The 15,013-nt window shown below is 32.9% G+C and overlaps 1 protein-coding gene across 1 annotated transcript; it reads right to left on the bottom strand.

Annotated features, from left to right (window-relative positions):
• Window positions 1-11: 11 nt before the first annotated feature.
• On the bottom strand, window positions 12-11,800 carry peb (pebbled). The gene is made up of 4 exons (XM_035082726.1): window positions 11,384-11,800; window positions 6,444-6,514; window positions 2,063-6,325; window positions 12-1,950 (listed from the first exon to the last, which is right to left on the bottom strand). The coding sequence occupies exons 1-4, from the start codon at window positions 11,400-11,402 to the stop codon at window positions 1,390-1,392; spliced, it is 4,914 nt and encodes a 1,637-aa protein (XP_034938617.1). The 5' UTR covers window positions 11,403-11,800; the 3' UTR covers window positions 12-1,389.
• Window positions 11,801-15,013: the final 3,213 nt, after the last annotated feature.

The following is a 15,013-nucleotide window of genomic DNA, read 5'->3' as shown; positions in this document are numbered from 1 at the left end:
TGCATTTCAAATTATATTTTCCGAAATGGAAAATTTACAATATTTATTAAAGTTACTTGTTAAATATTATTTACATATCATAATTAACTTTGTTGTTAATAGAATATAAATTGATTACTCATTTTCAATAAACTCTCTTAATATATTGCTTCACATCAATTCATTTTACACCCACAATTCCATTTGATTTTATAATTATTCCTCATTTTCGAAAAATTCTACTTATTCATACAAATCTTTAGTATATCGGACTAATTGTTATTTTTCATGACAATTTATTTTATTTCTTTCAAATATAATTTAATATTGAAAGTTCTTTTCTCACTATCATTTCTCTTATTAATATTCTGGCCATTATAACGAGTACAATCCCACAAAATTTATCTTTTAACATTTTTTAAAAAGATTTTTACACATAGAGTAACATCGTACAATTACGATTTACTGTTGATGTAATATAAATGTTAAGTTCAAGAAAAAGATGTATGGCTATTATATTTATTTTAAAATATTTTCCTTTGGGATTTTCATACAACCTAGCTTATTATGTTACAGTTGACGTAAATAAATTATAGATAATCGACAATTACTTTACGTCAAGTGAAATTAAACTTTATTTGTTATAAGTTATTTATCAGTTATATTATACAATTACTTATCGGACTTTTCTGTTTCTCATTACTCTTGAAAGCAAGAAAACTTACATTTTTTAGTTCTTTTTCTTATTAGTTAAATTAAAAATTACGTTTTATGATCTACATAAATTTATTTATATATTTTCAGATTATACATGATAATATTTTTTATAATTATGGCTTGAAATATATATTATTTACACACAAATTTATCCATATACTCTATATACGTTAATAAAAAATATAGTGTAAATAAAATAACAGCACAACCAACTGACAGAAAATAATAACCCGTAAACTGCACCAATTTTTTAAATTAAATTATCAAATTAATTATTAAACTATAATGAAAAAATTATACTACCGTAAATCTTTACGGTTTTAAATGAAAAAAAATTATTTTTGAAGTACAAATAATTTTTGCCATTCATTGATTATGTGTTATTATTGAGAAAAAATATTTTAAGCCACATTGTCTAAATCGTTTTGTCATTAACACTCAAGTTATTACCACTTTCTAATAATCTTATCAAATCTTACTTTCTCTATTAGATGTAAATGCCAAGGTATCCCACGAGTCGACGAGAACTGTCGCATCTCGTAAGTTAATTATCTTCTGTAAGGCACGATCGTGAACGTAATGGGAAATTATTAATTCATTTAACCCAATTTGTTACTTTCCGTTAATCAATAATCAATAATAAATCATATAACTAATTAATATTTGTACAAAAACAGTTTTACATTTAAGAGCTTAATCATGACTTCTGTTTACTCCAAGTAATTTTGCTGCGTCATCAGCAGATGCTTGGAGAACTTTGTCAATGATGCTCTTATCCCTGATTCCAAGTAAGTTGGAGATCAAATCATTTTCTGTATCAGGAGTTGTTTCGGAATGAAAACTTTGTTGATTAGTTAATTTACCAGTTAGTGTCGTGAGTGATTCATACGGATTAAATCTCATAAGTCTACTTGGAGCTGCATCTCCTGTTGCTACAGTTGCCACAGTTGGTAATGAAATCCTGTCTTGGATTTTAGTTTCTCCAATATTTGCTGAAGTCATCATTACTTGTTGGCTACGTGGTGTAATGGTAGGTGGTTGAATAGGATTTGTTTCCTCATCACCGCTGGTTCCTACGTAGATTGTTGAGTCAACTGATTCATGCTTTTTACGATGACGAAGCATACTATGCTTCAGTGTGAATCGTCTGCAGCAGATATCACAGGAGTATGGTCGTTCTCCAGTGTGTGTACGCATATGACGTCGAAGATCTTCTGCGGACCAAAATCTACGCATACAGAAGGCACAAACAACCTGGAAAAAAACAAGAAAAAAATTTTAAAATATGTTTTTGAAAATGAAAATGATGTAAATTTTTTTCTTCACGTAATGTGATTTTATTTATTAAATAAAAAGAATTATTTACCTTCCGATTGCTGTAGTCAGGAAATCTGCCTCGTTTTTCTTCTCCATCACTGAGATGTTGGGCAGGTGCGTGGTCCTCCATATTTTCTGTGTCCATATCAAGAGCACCTTTAGCCAAAAGCATTTCATAAGACTCTTCATGATTATCTTTAATGTGATCTAGACAGTCTTGTCGTTCGGAGAAACCGCTGTCACAGAGATGACACTTGAAAGGAACATCACTAGGTGATGGTCCAGGAGATGATCTTGGAGAAGGTCTTCGTGGTCTAGAGACATCCATATTTGGTGGATGAATATTAGGAACTTTATTTTCAATATTGGTGTTAGTCTCCATATTTTCTGAGACACTAGACGATTGGCTTTCATAATCACTTCGATCATTTTGTTCTGGACATGGAGCTGGACTATGATGTTGCTCTGAATGAGTCTCACTAATTGGACTTTCAGGCCTAGATGATTTTTCTCCATGTGGATGCTTGGTAGCTTTGTGTTTCTTTAGGTTTCCTAGCGTTGAAAAAGTGGAACTGGGACAGAGATTGCATTTATAGGGTCTCTCTGGTACATTTCTTGTTGCAAAAGTGTTATTATTGACAGGGATTTCTTGAGCTTCTGGTGAAGATGAATTCCTAACACGTTGAACATTGTTAGGATTAGTCTTGTGTTTTCTGAGCAAATGACGATCGCAGTTAGATTTGGTTGTAAAAAGTAAGGAACAGTACATGCATTGATAAGGCTTCTGACCAGTATGAGTAAGAATATGTCGCCTGAGCGATGAAGTCCAAGGGAAAGGTCGTTGACAGTATGGACATATTACTCTATTTGGTGCCATAGAATAAGCAGATTTCTTCTTCTTCTTTTTCTTTTTCTTCTTCTTTAGTTTCGATGATACAGAATTAGCTGAATTATTCGAATTAACTGAGTCAGACTTTTCATCACTTCCTGAATTGTTACAGTCACTAGTAGAAGCCACTAAGCCTTCTTCATCACTCATATCTTGTGGCCTAAACTGTTGGTACTGTTGTGAGGCATTATCTAATAACTCCGAAACACTCGCTAGATCTGCACCATCTTCATTTTTCGGATTTTCTTTTTCATTTTCTTTCATTTCATCAACGTCTAGAGGTTCTTCTTTACATCTTAATACCATATCTTCTGGATTAGCATCACTTTCTGATTTTTCTTCATCCATTTTCTTTCCGTTATCTTTGTTTTCTTCTAATTTTCCTCTTAATAGACTAATAGGACGATCTTCATCATCAAATTCAGACCTTTTGTCGGGATTTTCATCAATTATCAACTCTTCTTCAGTATCATTATCCTCATTTTGATTACCTTTTAGCTGTTGAGCAAGAATAGCGTATTTAACTTGATCAGAAATTGCATGCTTACTATCTTTACTCCTTTCATTAGAACCAGATTTCGGCAAAATACTAGGGTAAGGTTGTTGAAGAGCACGATTGGATCGTTTGAGGCTTCGTAAAAGTGTTGGAGGATAAGTTGGTGGTCTACCACGAGTAGAATGACCTCCACGAGGTTTTTGACACCAGTATTGTGGATGTTGTTGTTTAACGTGTCGTTCCATGTTACTTCTAAGCGTGAATCTAGCCGTACAATGCTCACAAGTAAATGGTCTTTCAGTTCTATATCTCCTTTGTTTTTGTTTCTGGACCAGAACTCCATTTCTAATAACCATCTTGACGGAGTTAGATGTTGAGGTGCTGTCGATTCTTTCTCGTGGACTAACAACTCGAGAACTTGACTGTGATGCTATAAGTTTAGAATAATCACCTTGTTCATTTTGTGATGGTTGAGGAATGTCTCTGTTGGTTGAATAGTTTGAAAAATTTGGATTACTCATTGAAGGCTCCACCAATGTGCCTCCACTGGTCAACTGTAATCCTCGAACTAATTCCTTTTGTAATCTATCTCTTACAGCAAGATCTTGGCCAAATAAATGAGGATTAAATAAATACGGAGGTAAGATTCCAGTACCTGCCGAGAATCCACCAAAATTTCTGTATAAAAGATGAGCATTGGCATATAGTGCCTCTAAAGATGATGAATTTCCAGATTGACCAGCTTTTAATAACGCTTGAGTTAATAAAAATTGATTGGTTGCGTCGTAAAAGTCTTTACTTCTCTCAGAGTGATCAGAATTGGCTGATAAATCTGATCCAGTCTCTTTAGACTTCTTACTAAGATCTAATACATCCATTGTAAGATCCAAAGGAGCGTCCTCGTTTGTCACATCATTTTTCTTTAAGTCAATCGGACTAGCCTGAATTCTTTGGTGCGATTCAGATTTGGCTTCGGTGACTAGAGATTGATTAGCATTCATTGACGCGCTACCTTCAGAAGATCTAGAGTCTTGATCATTCATCTTCATATACTCGGACTTTATCATAAAATCATGATTTCCAGAGTTTTCGGAGATTCTGTGAGTCAGTTCTAGAGGATGAACAACTGGAGGTCTAGAGATTAGTTCAGTTTTATCATAGTGACTTACTGAATTAGCAACCATTGTAGGGATTCCCATGTGTCGAAGTCGCAAAGCTTCTTCACTGATTCCCACATCTTGTTTGATCTCCATTGGATAGTGCATCTGTTGATAAAAATCATCTCGATCATTAGAGTAATTGAGAGATTTTCTCGAATCTTCTCTCATTACTCTAGGAGATCCCCTGTCAACATTTTCGTTAGTGGAATCTTCATTTGGATGGTAAATTAATACACTCTTGATGTCTTCTCTAGTCAACTTTCCATGACGATTTCTCACGTGTCTTTCACAGTTAGCTTTGGTCGTGAAAGCATAATGGCATAGAGCACACTCATAGGGCCTATCTCCATTATGGGATCTCAAGTGTCTCACCAAAGTAGCTTTGTCCGTTGACGTATAAGGACACATATTACAAGGATATGGCATTCCAGGTCCTACTCCCATATGTGCACGATTATGACCTTTCAAAGCACGAAGATTAGGGAAAATTGCAGTACACAATCTGCATGGAAATTCTCCTTTCAATTTCATTCGTCTGACTTCTGCTGCAAAAGCGTCTTGCGCTTCTTCTTCATGATACTCTGATGCAGCTCCTGACGATCCTGATGATCCTATTGTCGAGTTCAATTTAACTTGATGATCTGGAGTGCTAGTATCAGATCTTGGAAGTATTGGACCTGATGTTACAGAAATAATCGACTGAATGTCGGCTAAATCTTTTCCTTCTTTTGCTTCAGTCAATGCTGCCTTATTTTGAAGATCAAGTCCAGCAAAAAAGTCGTTTCCTTTTATCTTATCTTCTTCTAATTTATTTGCTATTTGTTGAGGATTTCCACAATCCATTTCATGAGCTTCTAATGCTGATTTACATGGAAATGCTCGCAGGCATTTTGAACACATAAATGTTGCACTTTCTCCTGATGCTGGACGATGAAGAGACTGCTCACAAACAGCTCTTGCAATTGCTGGAAATTTATCTGATGAAAAATCAACAAAAGTCAAATCGTTGAAGCCAACGACTGAATTTTTAAGGCTTTTATTATTATTCATTGCGTTGTCATTGAAATGCACCATATATCGATGGAGATTTAATACTCGATGATTTTTAAAAGTCCTCTTACATGTCTCACATTCGGCAGTGTAGTCTGGGTGATGTTTTTCCAGGTGAGCTTCCAATAATGCAACCGTTGAAAATTCTACAGTCTCACAAACAGGACAAACAAATGCATTTTGTCCATGGATAAGATCTTTGTTGTCATTTCTAGCATTATTCAATAAAATCTTATGTTTTCTACTGACTTCAAAATCATCTGATCCATCAGTTCGTTTTCTTTTACCTCTGGATGGTGACACAGGGTTTGAAATGTCAGTTGAATTGGTCTTGGCAATTTCATTATTATTATACTCATCAACGTGACGTCGTGGACGATCTGAGTCATTGCTACCATCAGAATCAGTGTAACTGGGAGGTGAAACCTCACGGTGGGCATTTCTTAAGTGTCTGTTCATGTTTCCGTTGGTGGTAAAAGCCATGTCGCAGTACTTGCACTTGAATGGTCGCTCGCCTGAGTGAACCAGCACGTGCCGGTCTAAAGAACTAGCGGAACTTAGTACCTTATGGCAAACTCCACAAGAGTAGTCTTCTTCTCCGCTGTAGTCTGTGCTACGTGGAGAATTGTGGCCTCGTAAGTGATTCGTTAGTTCATGAGATGTAGGCAGTACTAAAGGACAAGCTGGGCAGGGATGAGATCCGTCTGAATGCTCGACCTGTAAATAAAATTATATTTAATCATTCTTTTCCCTATATGATGCTTCGTGAACTCTATTTATAATCATGAGTGTTTCAAATGATATACAATAAATTATTACTGTATAAAATACTTACCGATGATGATGAAGCTGCATCAGTTTGATTTTCACTGTTGTGGCGTGAGTCCGGCACACTGTCAATGGTCACTGTAACAGAAATAACCAATTTGATAATTAATTAGATGTTCTTAACAAAAAAGTTTCATTTTAATTTCAAAGAAAATATTATTACTTAAGTAGGTTTTAATGCTAAGAACATTCTAAGAATAAAAATAAGAAGAAAACCATTTTTTTTTATCAAACAACTCATTTTCTGTGAATCCTATAACCAAACATTGCCAGAGGAATACATCAGGTGTGATGGCACATCAAAGACAAAAGATTATATGAAAACCGATTGATTGTTACTTAAGATAACATGTACATACTTCTCGATAAGACACTTCAGACGTTTTCTTAAGGTTCTCAAGCTTATTGTTCATTATCTTACACAACTACAGACGATTGTAGTTCATATAAAAAATCAATAAATATATGTTTCAATGTCATTAAGATGGCTTTTAAAAATCTATAAATTGTTATTTGGAACAAAGTGAGTTATCGTATTCTTAAAAACCATTAAACATATTAAACTATATCTCAGACATTATTTTAATCTTTTAAATAAAACTATTATCTAGTTAATGTGTATGAAAATCTGACGTAGACAGGAAGCCAATAACAGAGATCGTGATCCGGGACATTAACATTTATCAGTAACCTCAGGCAGTATTTGTGACCACAAACGGATAAATCTTGCTGATTTTTTTCGTTTTTTTTTTCTTTCTATTAAACGATGGTTTACCACTTCAATTTTGCATAAAAATTAGCAATAATTTAACCAACTATTTTTTGTCTTCTCAAGATGTAACTCCAAAGAAAGAAAAAAAAATTTATCAAAATAATAAATTTCATAAAGTGGGAAATATTATGTATTAGAATATAAGTTACGCAGAATTATATGTAGGGCTGTAGAGGTCAATTATGATCGATTCTATAATAACAATAATTATTTACAAGAACAAAAAGATTAAAACAAGATACGTTATATAGTTGTAAAAAATATTTTAATCTAGAAACAAAATAGTTTCAAAATTGTTTTAAATAATTGCTATTAATGATAGTATTGTTGTATTGTTTGAATCAATGAAGAAATAATATGTGAAATACTTGGAGTTCGATTTTCCGAATGAAAATAAAGAGAAAATTATTCAATCTTCATTGGAAATTATTTATAGCTTAAAATAACAATAGATAAAGAATACTAAATGAGAAAAAAAAAATAATAATTTCTTCTCTTCTGAGTTTTTTATGGCATCACACGTAAAATATAATTGTATCAGCGGGTGATTTATTCATTCGCATTCAGTAGTCTACGAGGATTACGATGGGAAACGGGTTTGGCATGGGCAACTCGTCTCTCATGATGATGATGATGATGATGATGCTATGGTACTTGATGCGTTACTCGTGCGAACTCCCGTACTACACGTTTACGTAAGTTATGCTGCGTATGTTAAAAGTATTTTACCTCGAAGATGCGTGGGAGAAATTTAGATAAAGATAAATAATACGAAGGAATATAAAAAAGAATTGAGGTACAAACAATTCAACATGATGATATTCCAAAAAAAAAATAAACTTTTTGAAATGAAATAAAATTATTACATGAGCCTAGACAATAGTTATAGTTGGATTTTGATATCAAATAGTGGTTTATTATAACCTTGGATCTTATCTCAACACTGATCTCGATAACCCTGCTTGAAGAACCTTGAAAGTGGAACTCGACTGGTCTCTCGACGGAAGAGAAACGTCTCAACTCTATAAACGAGCGGTTGGATTGCTCACACGTGGGTATAATTCAAGAAAAAGGCCTTTGTGAGCTATGAAATCTCCATCTCCATCGTCAGAGAGCATCTTCGATGGTTTAGTTATTTCCCACAATTTTCTCAGAGAAAAAAAATTGCTTATTATAAAAAAACTACTAAGTGAATGGTTTCTAAAATCTCTAGAAAAATAGTTTTATTTTTTTTCCAACTTTATATCTTATTTTCTAAACTATCTTCAGAATCCTTATCAAAGTATTGTTTCAATTTATTGATTCGTTCAATTAACGCATCACCACTTAAAAGGAATCCATCAACAATAAAAGTTTTAAATGCTTTAGAATATTCTCGACATCAATTGTCAACAGGCTGTTTATCAATGTTTTAAAAATCCGAATATTTCTGAGTAATCACTAGTTAATCTGTTTTAAATGGTTTTTCCTCGATGGTTGGAAATCCCAAAGCATGAAACTGGTGGAGATTTGATAGAGAAACGCATGCGTATCAAACATGATGTTGGATGCTGTGCTGGATCCAAAGTGGGGACAAGTGGGGGCGTCGCCCTAGTTGCTTATTGGAGAAATTCCATTTTGAAGCAGTTTTATCTTATTCCTTATGACGTTTACATGTTTCAAACTACCAATCATGCTTCTTTCATTCCCCTCAGTTCTTGCTTCTTGTGACTAACGACCTCACAGCCTCTTCTACCTTCTCCTCCGTCCTATCGAGGCTGCTTTATTCTCAATAGCTGTCCCTCTTACTTCAACTGCCACATATCTCAGCACTCTGTCTCCTTTCCCCACCCTATGCTCTTTTCGTAAGGCTACACCCACGACACGAGTGAGATGGAAGTAAAAATGGCGATTGGCCCGTGTGTTTCGAGAGCTGTAACCCTGGTAACCTTGGACTTACCCAACTGGAACCCCCAACCATCCCTTTGAGCTTAGCAGTCAACTGCACACGTTAGAGACTTTTCGATTCATCAATAAAATTTACGTTGGAAAATTCCATGTCTAAAACATCAATATCAGTTAAAAATTAACTGTATCAACTTTAAGATGATGTTTGTAACGATTTTTAGCAAGTTTTATTCAACTTGGACCAGGTCGTATCAATACGAAAAATATACAGGTCACAAGTATCCAGGAAAGAAATGATTCATCAATGAAAGTAATTTATTGATAAGAAAGCTCTCGAGGGAAATGATTTTACTGTTAACTGAATCATAATTTTTCAACCCTGTAATTTATTCAAACAGTATAATCGGTCAAAGGTGTTAAAATGACATAGTTAAATCACAGTTTGAAGGTAGTTATGTGATGGAACATAAGCAGAAGGGTAGCAAACTCATGTATACATAAAAATATTGAATTGAAATGGGTTGCATTCTTGATATATCAAATGTGGACGTAGCACATTGGTGGTTATCTATAAAGCTTCTGTTGCCATTTTAAGTATCATCAAGACATACGTGGCCCAACCGAGTTTCTCCGCATGTACTTGATGCCAAAGTGTAGCTTGGCCTAGAGTTTAGAACCTATATTGGAGAGACTATAGATCTACTAATGGACTATAAGCTTACAGATATAACAACCACTGAAAATCCACATTGCAAAAGTTCCGGAAACCAAATGACAAGAATGAATGACAGTTTTAACTTTCGATTTTGTTCATTTTATTATTCATCTTGTATATATTATATTTAATTGGCGTTCTAATCTACTTTTCAATAATATCAGTTTTTATATAATTTTATTATAAACATCTATTATTAATTTTTGTCAAACGTTACATCAAATGTCATTATTTATTCAGCTAATAATCATAGTGAATATTTCTTCAACCATTTTCAAGATCTGTTTATCGTGAATTTCGTAATATTTGATATTTTATCAAAAAAAATTTATAATTCTTTATCAAGATTCTTTTTTAATAGCTTTTTTATCATATTTATCATACAATTGGTAAATAAATACTATAGTTTCAGCACGTGCTGAACTAGATCAGCTTTCAATACTTTTCAAGACACGTCCCTGATCATTTTAGACTTGTAATACATTAGGGTGGCCACAACAGAAGAATAGGGAGTGGTTTCTTTCTCAATGCCACACCCTTCGAATGCTGGATCAAAAGTCATCTCGAATATCTCTCCAACAAATATTTGACTTCCTCCCAAAGTAGTTTGTTTTCAATCAATCGAATATATATTTCTTAACAAATAAATAATTTAATATTTAACCAGGACTTGTTAAACACATTTGTTTGAAGATAGTATTACAATTTAATCATCCATTCATCTCATGTAATTCTTTCCAAGTTGTAAGATTGATGAACTATTTATTTTGACTAGTAAAACTGGTTGTAAGCCAAACAAGTAACAAAAAGTAGCTTTAATCATTTCTATATGTTTTATTTTGGATCAGATTGAAAATTTATCTTTCAAAAGCAACCAAACGTCTCAACTTATTTTATCTTATAAAACCATAAACTTGAATTTACAGTTGTAAGAATTAACTAAAGCTCGTCTCAATTCTTCTCTACGTTCTGGAAACTGCACAAATAATAATAAGGAAAAAAATTCATACGTGATATTGAATAAGGAAAAATAATGAATGTTATTTAAAGACAAATCTGTATTGAGATGAAGATATAAATCTATATGCGAATGTAAATAAAATGATCCTTGACAAAATTTCAAATGATTTTTTCGGCGGATCACAGGAAGATAAAGTTAAAAAAAAAAATGATATAATAAAAAAGATTAATGTAATGAATAATAAGACAATAAAAATTATAGTGTGTTGGATCAGAATTTCGTGTCTTATTTCTGTTTACAAAAAATCATCAAAGCAGGTCACAGTCTGGCGTAATTTCATCATCGCACTCGTCTCCTCGATATTGTGTCGTATCCCCCAGAGGTGTTTTAAAGTTTGTTATCCAATCGAATTGAGTGTTTCTGAATCACGTACTTGGAAGCTGATTTCATTATGTCCCTCTACTGTTATCAATTGCCGTGGGATACAATCATAAATGTCTTTACTCTTTTCTTGGTAAATTCGATTTATTAACTTCTCCATTTCTCGATGTTTGATGTTTATCAATTAAATTTAAGAGAGAGAGAGAGAGAGAAAAAGTAAATACAACTTACCCTTTGTAGAGCAATCCATGCCGGTTCACTGAGATAATCCTTAAGTCATGGATGAAACACTTGGATCTCGTGTTTTCTATATCTTCGGTTAAAATCCCAATGATTCCACATTCATCACCAAATTTCATTCACAACAATATCAAACTTTATCTTTCAATTCAATAATTCACTGAATTTATTATTTATTCGTTGGATCTAAATCTACACACACTTGAGTTTATATTGAGAATCCAACTGCACAGTTCTATTTATCCAATATAATCCTGAAGATACTTCAACACACAAGTCACTATTCTCTGAGATGAAATAATATTTCTCAACCTGAACGAGAGATAGATCAGTGTGCGAACAGACGAGATGTCTTTCACACAACTCTCTGGCGAGAAGTGACTCTGGTTGGGCTGACAATTTCTCTCAACCTGCTCGCTTTGACTCAGACCTCATCATCTTTCCCTCTCCAAGTTTCTCTCTCCTCTGCCGGGGAGTTCCCCACTCTTCACATTCGAACCAAACGACCAGTGCGATCGAGGGCTGAGGTAGCCTTCCCTACCGCCCCCACTGCTCGTGGCTTTAACTCAAGCTTAAGTCAGTCCCTCTCTCCACACCGCGCCACTCGCTTCATCCCTGCCCCTGGGATCCAGCAGCAGCCGCAGCAGCAGCTTCGGATGGTGGCTGACCTCTGCGCTACCGCGCACGTACACTCACGCTACATGTTGAACCTTTGATGTATATGCTATCATGTAGATATCCCTCTGGTGTATACTTTACTCTTTCATGTCGTTTATTTTTTAGCCTTCTCTTTGACATCGATCTGATGATGATGATGATAATAATAAAATACTATGAGAAAAAAATTATTCACTTTGGTTTTTAAAAATCAATATTTTTCCATTGTATCAAGATTTCAATAGAAGAATAATTATATATTTCATTATCCTTTTATACATTTCACTTTTTTCGTTGAAATAAAAATTTTTCCATCACTTTGAATAATGATTTAGTAAGTAGATAAATTTAATTTAACAGTTGTTTAATATTTTTACCAAGATATCATGTTTAGATAGTATTTTAATCTCAGGTTGTTGAGATGTGATTGTATTTATTGACTAATAAAGAGACAAATTTACTTGTTAGAGTAGAAAAAAAGGTTCAAGACTGTTTAATGAATAAGTAATTACATGGAAGTATAATGATGTATGAGTATATATAGCTGTATGCCTAAACATATTATGTAGCAGTTAAATAATACATTTCAGTTGTGAAAATAAACGAGAATCGATCAGTCTTCGATCAAAAGTTATTATTGTAATGACAATGAAAGAATATATTTATATATAGATATAGTGTTATGGAGTAAAATGATAATATTCAATCGGTATACTGAGTATAGAAATCCTTTGACTAACAATGAGATACTGTTGGTTTTATTTAAACATCAGAACGATTATAGTTTCACTATACTCTCTCTCCCGTTCACTCGTATACGATCTGCTCATGTAATGCTTGGAGATAATTATTGATTTTTATGATAAGCTAACGGAAGAAGCGTGATTTGTTCAATCCAAATCCTTCACAGTAGCTTACCTTCCGCCTTACTTTTCAGCTTTGATACACTTACTTGCATCAGACATAAATAACATTAGAAATGTTTGATTAATTTCATGTTACTGCAGTATAAGATTGAATTTTAAGTGTATTTAATTAAACAACAATTAAGAAGTCTAATTGTTTGTATATTTTAAAGCTTAAATTAAGCTTAAGGTTCCGAAGTTTATACAGGAAATTATCTTGTTATTAAAGTCAAATTTGATGCAGATCCTCATTATTACACATCTTGCTTACTTAATATTGATAATGAGTCGATAATATTTCCAATTAAGAAAAAGTTATTAAAATAATTATTTATCCATGATCGTTTAGACTTATTTTGTTTCATTTACGCTTTTATTTCCATTTTGTGTGTTAAATCAATCTGAATTTTATTTTATTTCTTATTTCTCTGTTAAAACAGGATTTCTTCTAAAATATTTTCTTAAGATTAAAGAAATTTAAAAGCTAATACTTGAAACAACCAGTCGCAAATCTCGTAGAATAATAAGTGGATTATCTTTTCTTGTTTTTGGTTTCACTGAAAAGTCAAGATATATGACAGAAGTAAGAAAATTCCCAGTTTTAGAAAATAGTGAGATAAACAATTAAGCGGATTATCAAAAGGGTTCGAGGGTCTCACTGAGAATCTACTGGTTGCCACAGCTGTGCTGGCTTCAAAGAACTGACTTTCTTCACCTGTGATATATGACGGGATTGTGCTTATTTTAACTTAAAGATGGGGTACCTAGTGTACCAGTCAATATGAATTCGTAAAATTTTCCAAATATTTTTAATCCTTTAATTATGCTACCAGTGAAATATAATGGACTCTTAAGGTTAAGGGATGCTGGGTTACTGAATGCCATATATCTTGTTCAAAACTCTTTAAGAAGATCGGATGTTGGCTTAAAATTTTTACTAACCAGGAAAATCCAATGATTTAAATAAGATAACATACAATTATTATTTCCTTGATTGTATATTTCCTGTATGTTATATCAAATACATAGGAGATTGACTTTAAGGTCAATCTTAAAAGTCATTGACTGTAGAAATTATATTACAAACAGTGAGGAGAGGAGAATAACAATGATGCTATCTATTGTTAGTAATTCATGTGTGTGCTATGACGCATAAACGGTTGCTTTGATACTTATGTTAATTCTGTGTACCTGAGAATAAAGTTAGAAGTATGATCAGGAACAGAAGAACGCTTGAATATTAATTGCGACTGACCTGATGCAGCTGATGGACCATCGGTGAAAAAGACTAGGACCTAAGTAAAAGGTATACAAAGGATTTATCTCATATATAAAACCTTTTATGACGTTTTATGCAGTCATTAACTGGACCCAGGATAGCAAAAAAATTATCCAAAAGACTTATAACAGTTGACTGTAACGGTCTTAAAAGACTCATTTTTTCCTATATGCAGATAGTTTGTCGTCAAATGCAGAATTTCTTTATTTCAATAATTCTCAGAATGACTAAGATATAAGCATTTAAAAAAAAGTTAAGATGAAAGTTGATTAGTAAATTCCAAGTTCCTGCTTCAGAGAGATGTTTTCAAAATATTTGTTGTCAATTGCTTTATTACTTATTGCAAAAGACGAGACTTAGGAATAGCTATCTAAATTCCAAAGATCTGAATATTTGCTTTGAAGCAATAAATTATTAAGTTCCAAGTAAAATTGTTCTCAACAATAAGACGCCTAAGTAAGCGCCAACATTCTTCATTAAAATTGCAAATATCAAAGTTTATCATCAAATTACTTTTACGAAAGAAAAAGAAGACGTCTTCTCTGGAAATGAAAGAATAAAAATGAAGAACAAACAGTATTTACAGTTTTAAAATTACCACTATTTAGATTAGCACTAAGTGCAAATAGTGAATATTAACTAATTTACTTTTAGAGAATCAATATAGATAGTCTGATAAAAGTTTCATCTCCATCAGATCTCAAAAATTAATTTAAGATTGATATTTCTTCATCAATATAAATAAAGCTAATCACTTATAATATCAAGTTGATAAGAATA

This window comes from Chelonus insularis, unplaced genomic scaffold (genome assembly GCF_013357705.1).
Source record: "Chelonus insularis isolate UGA/USDA-ARS -01 unplaced genomic scaffold, ASM1335770v1 contig_351_pilon, whole genome shotgun sequence".
Lineage (NCBI taxonomy): Eukaryota > Metazoa > Arthropoda > Insecta > Hymenoptera > Braconidae > Chelonus > Chelonus insularis.
This window is presented reverse-complemented; position numbering and strand designations above follow the sequence as displayed.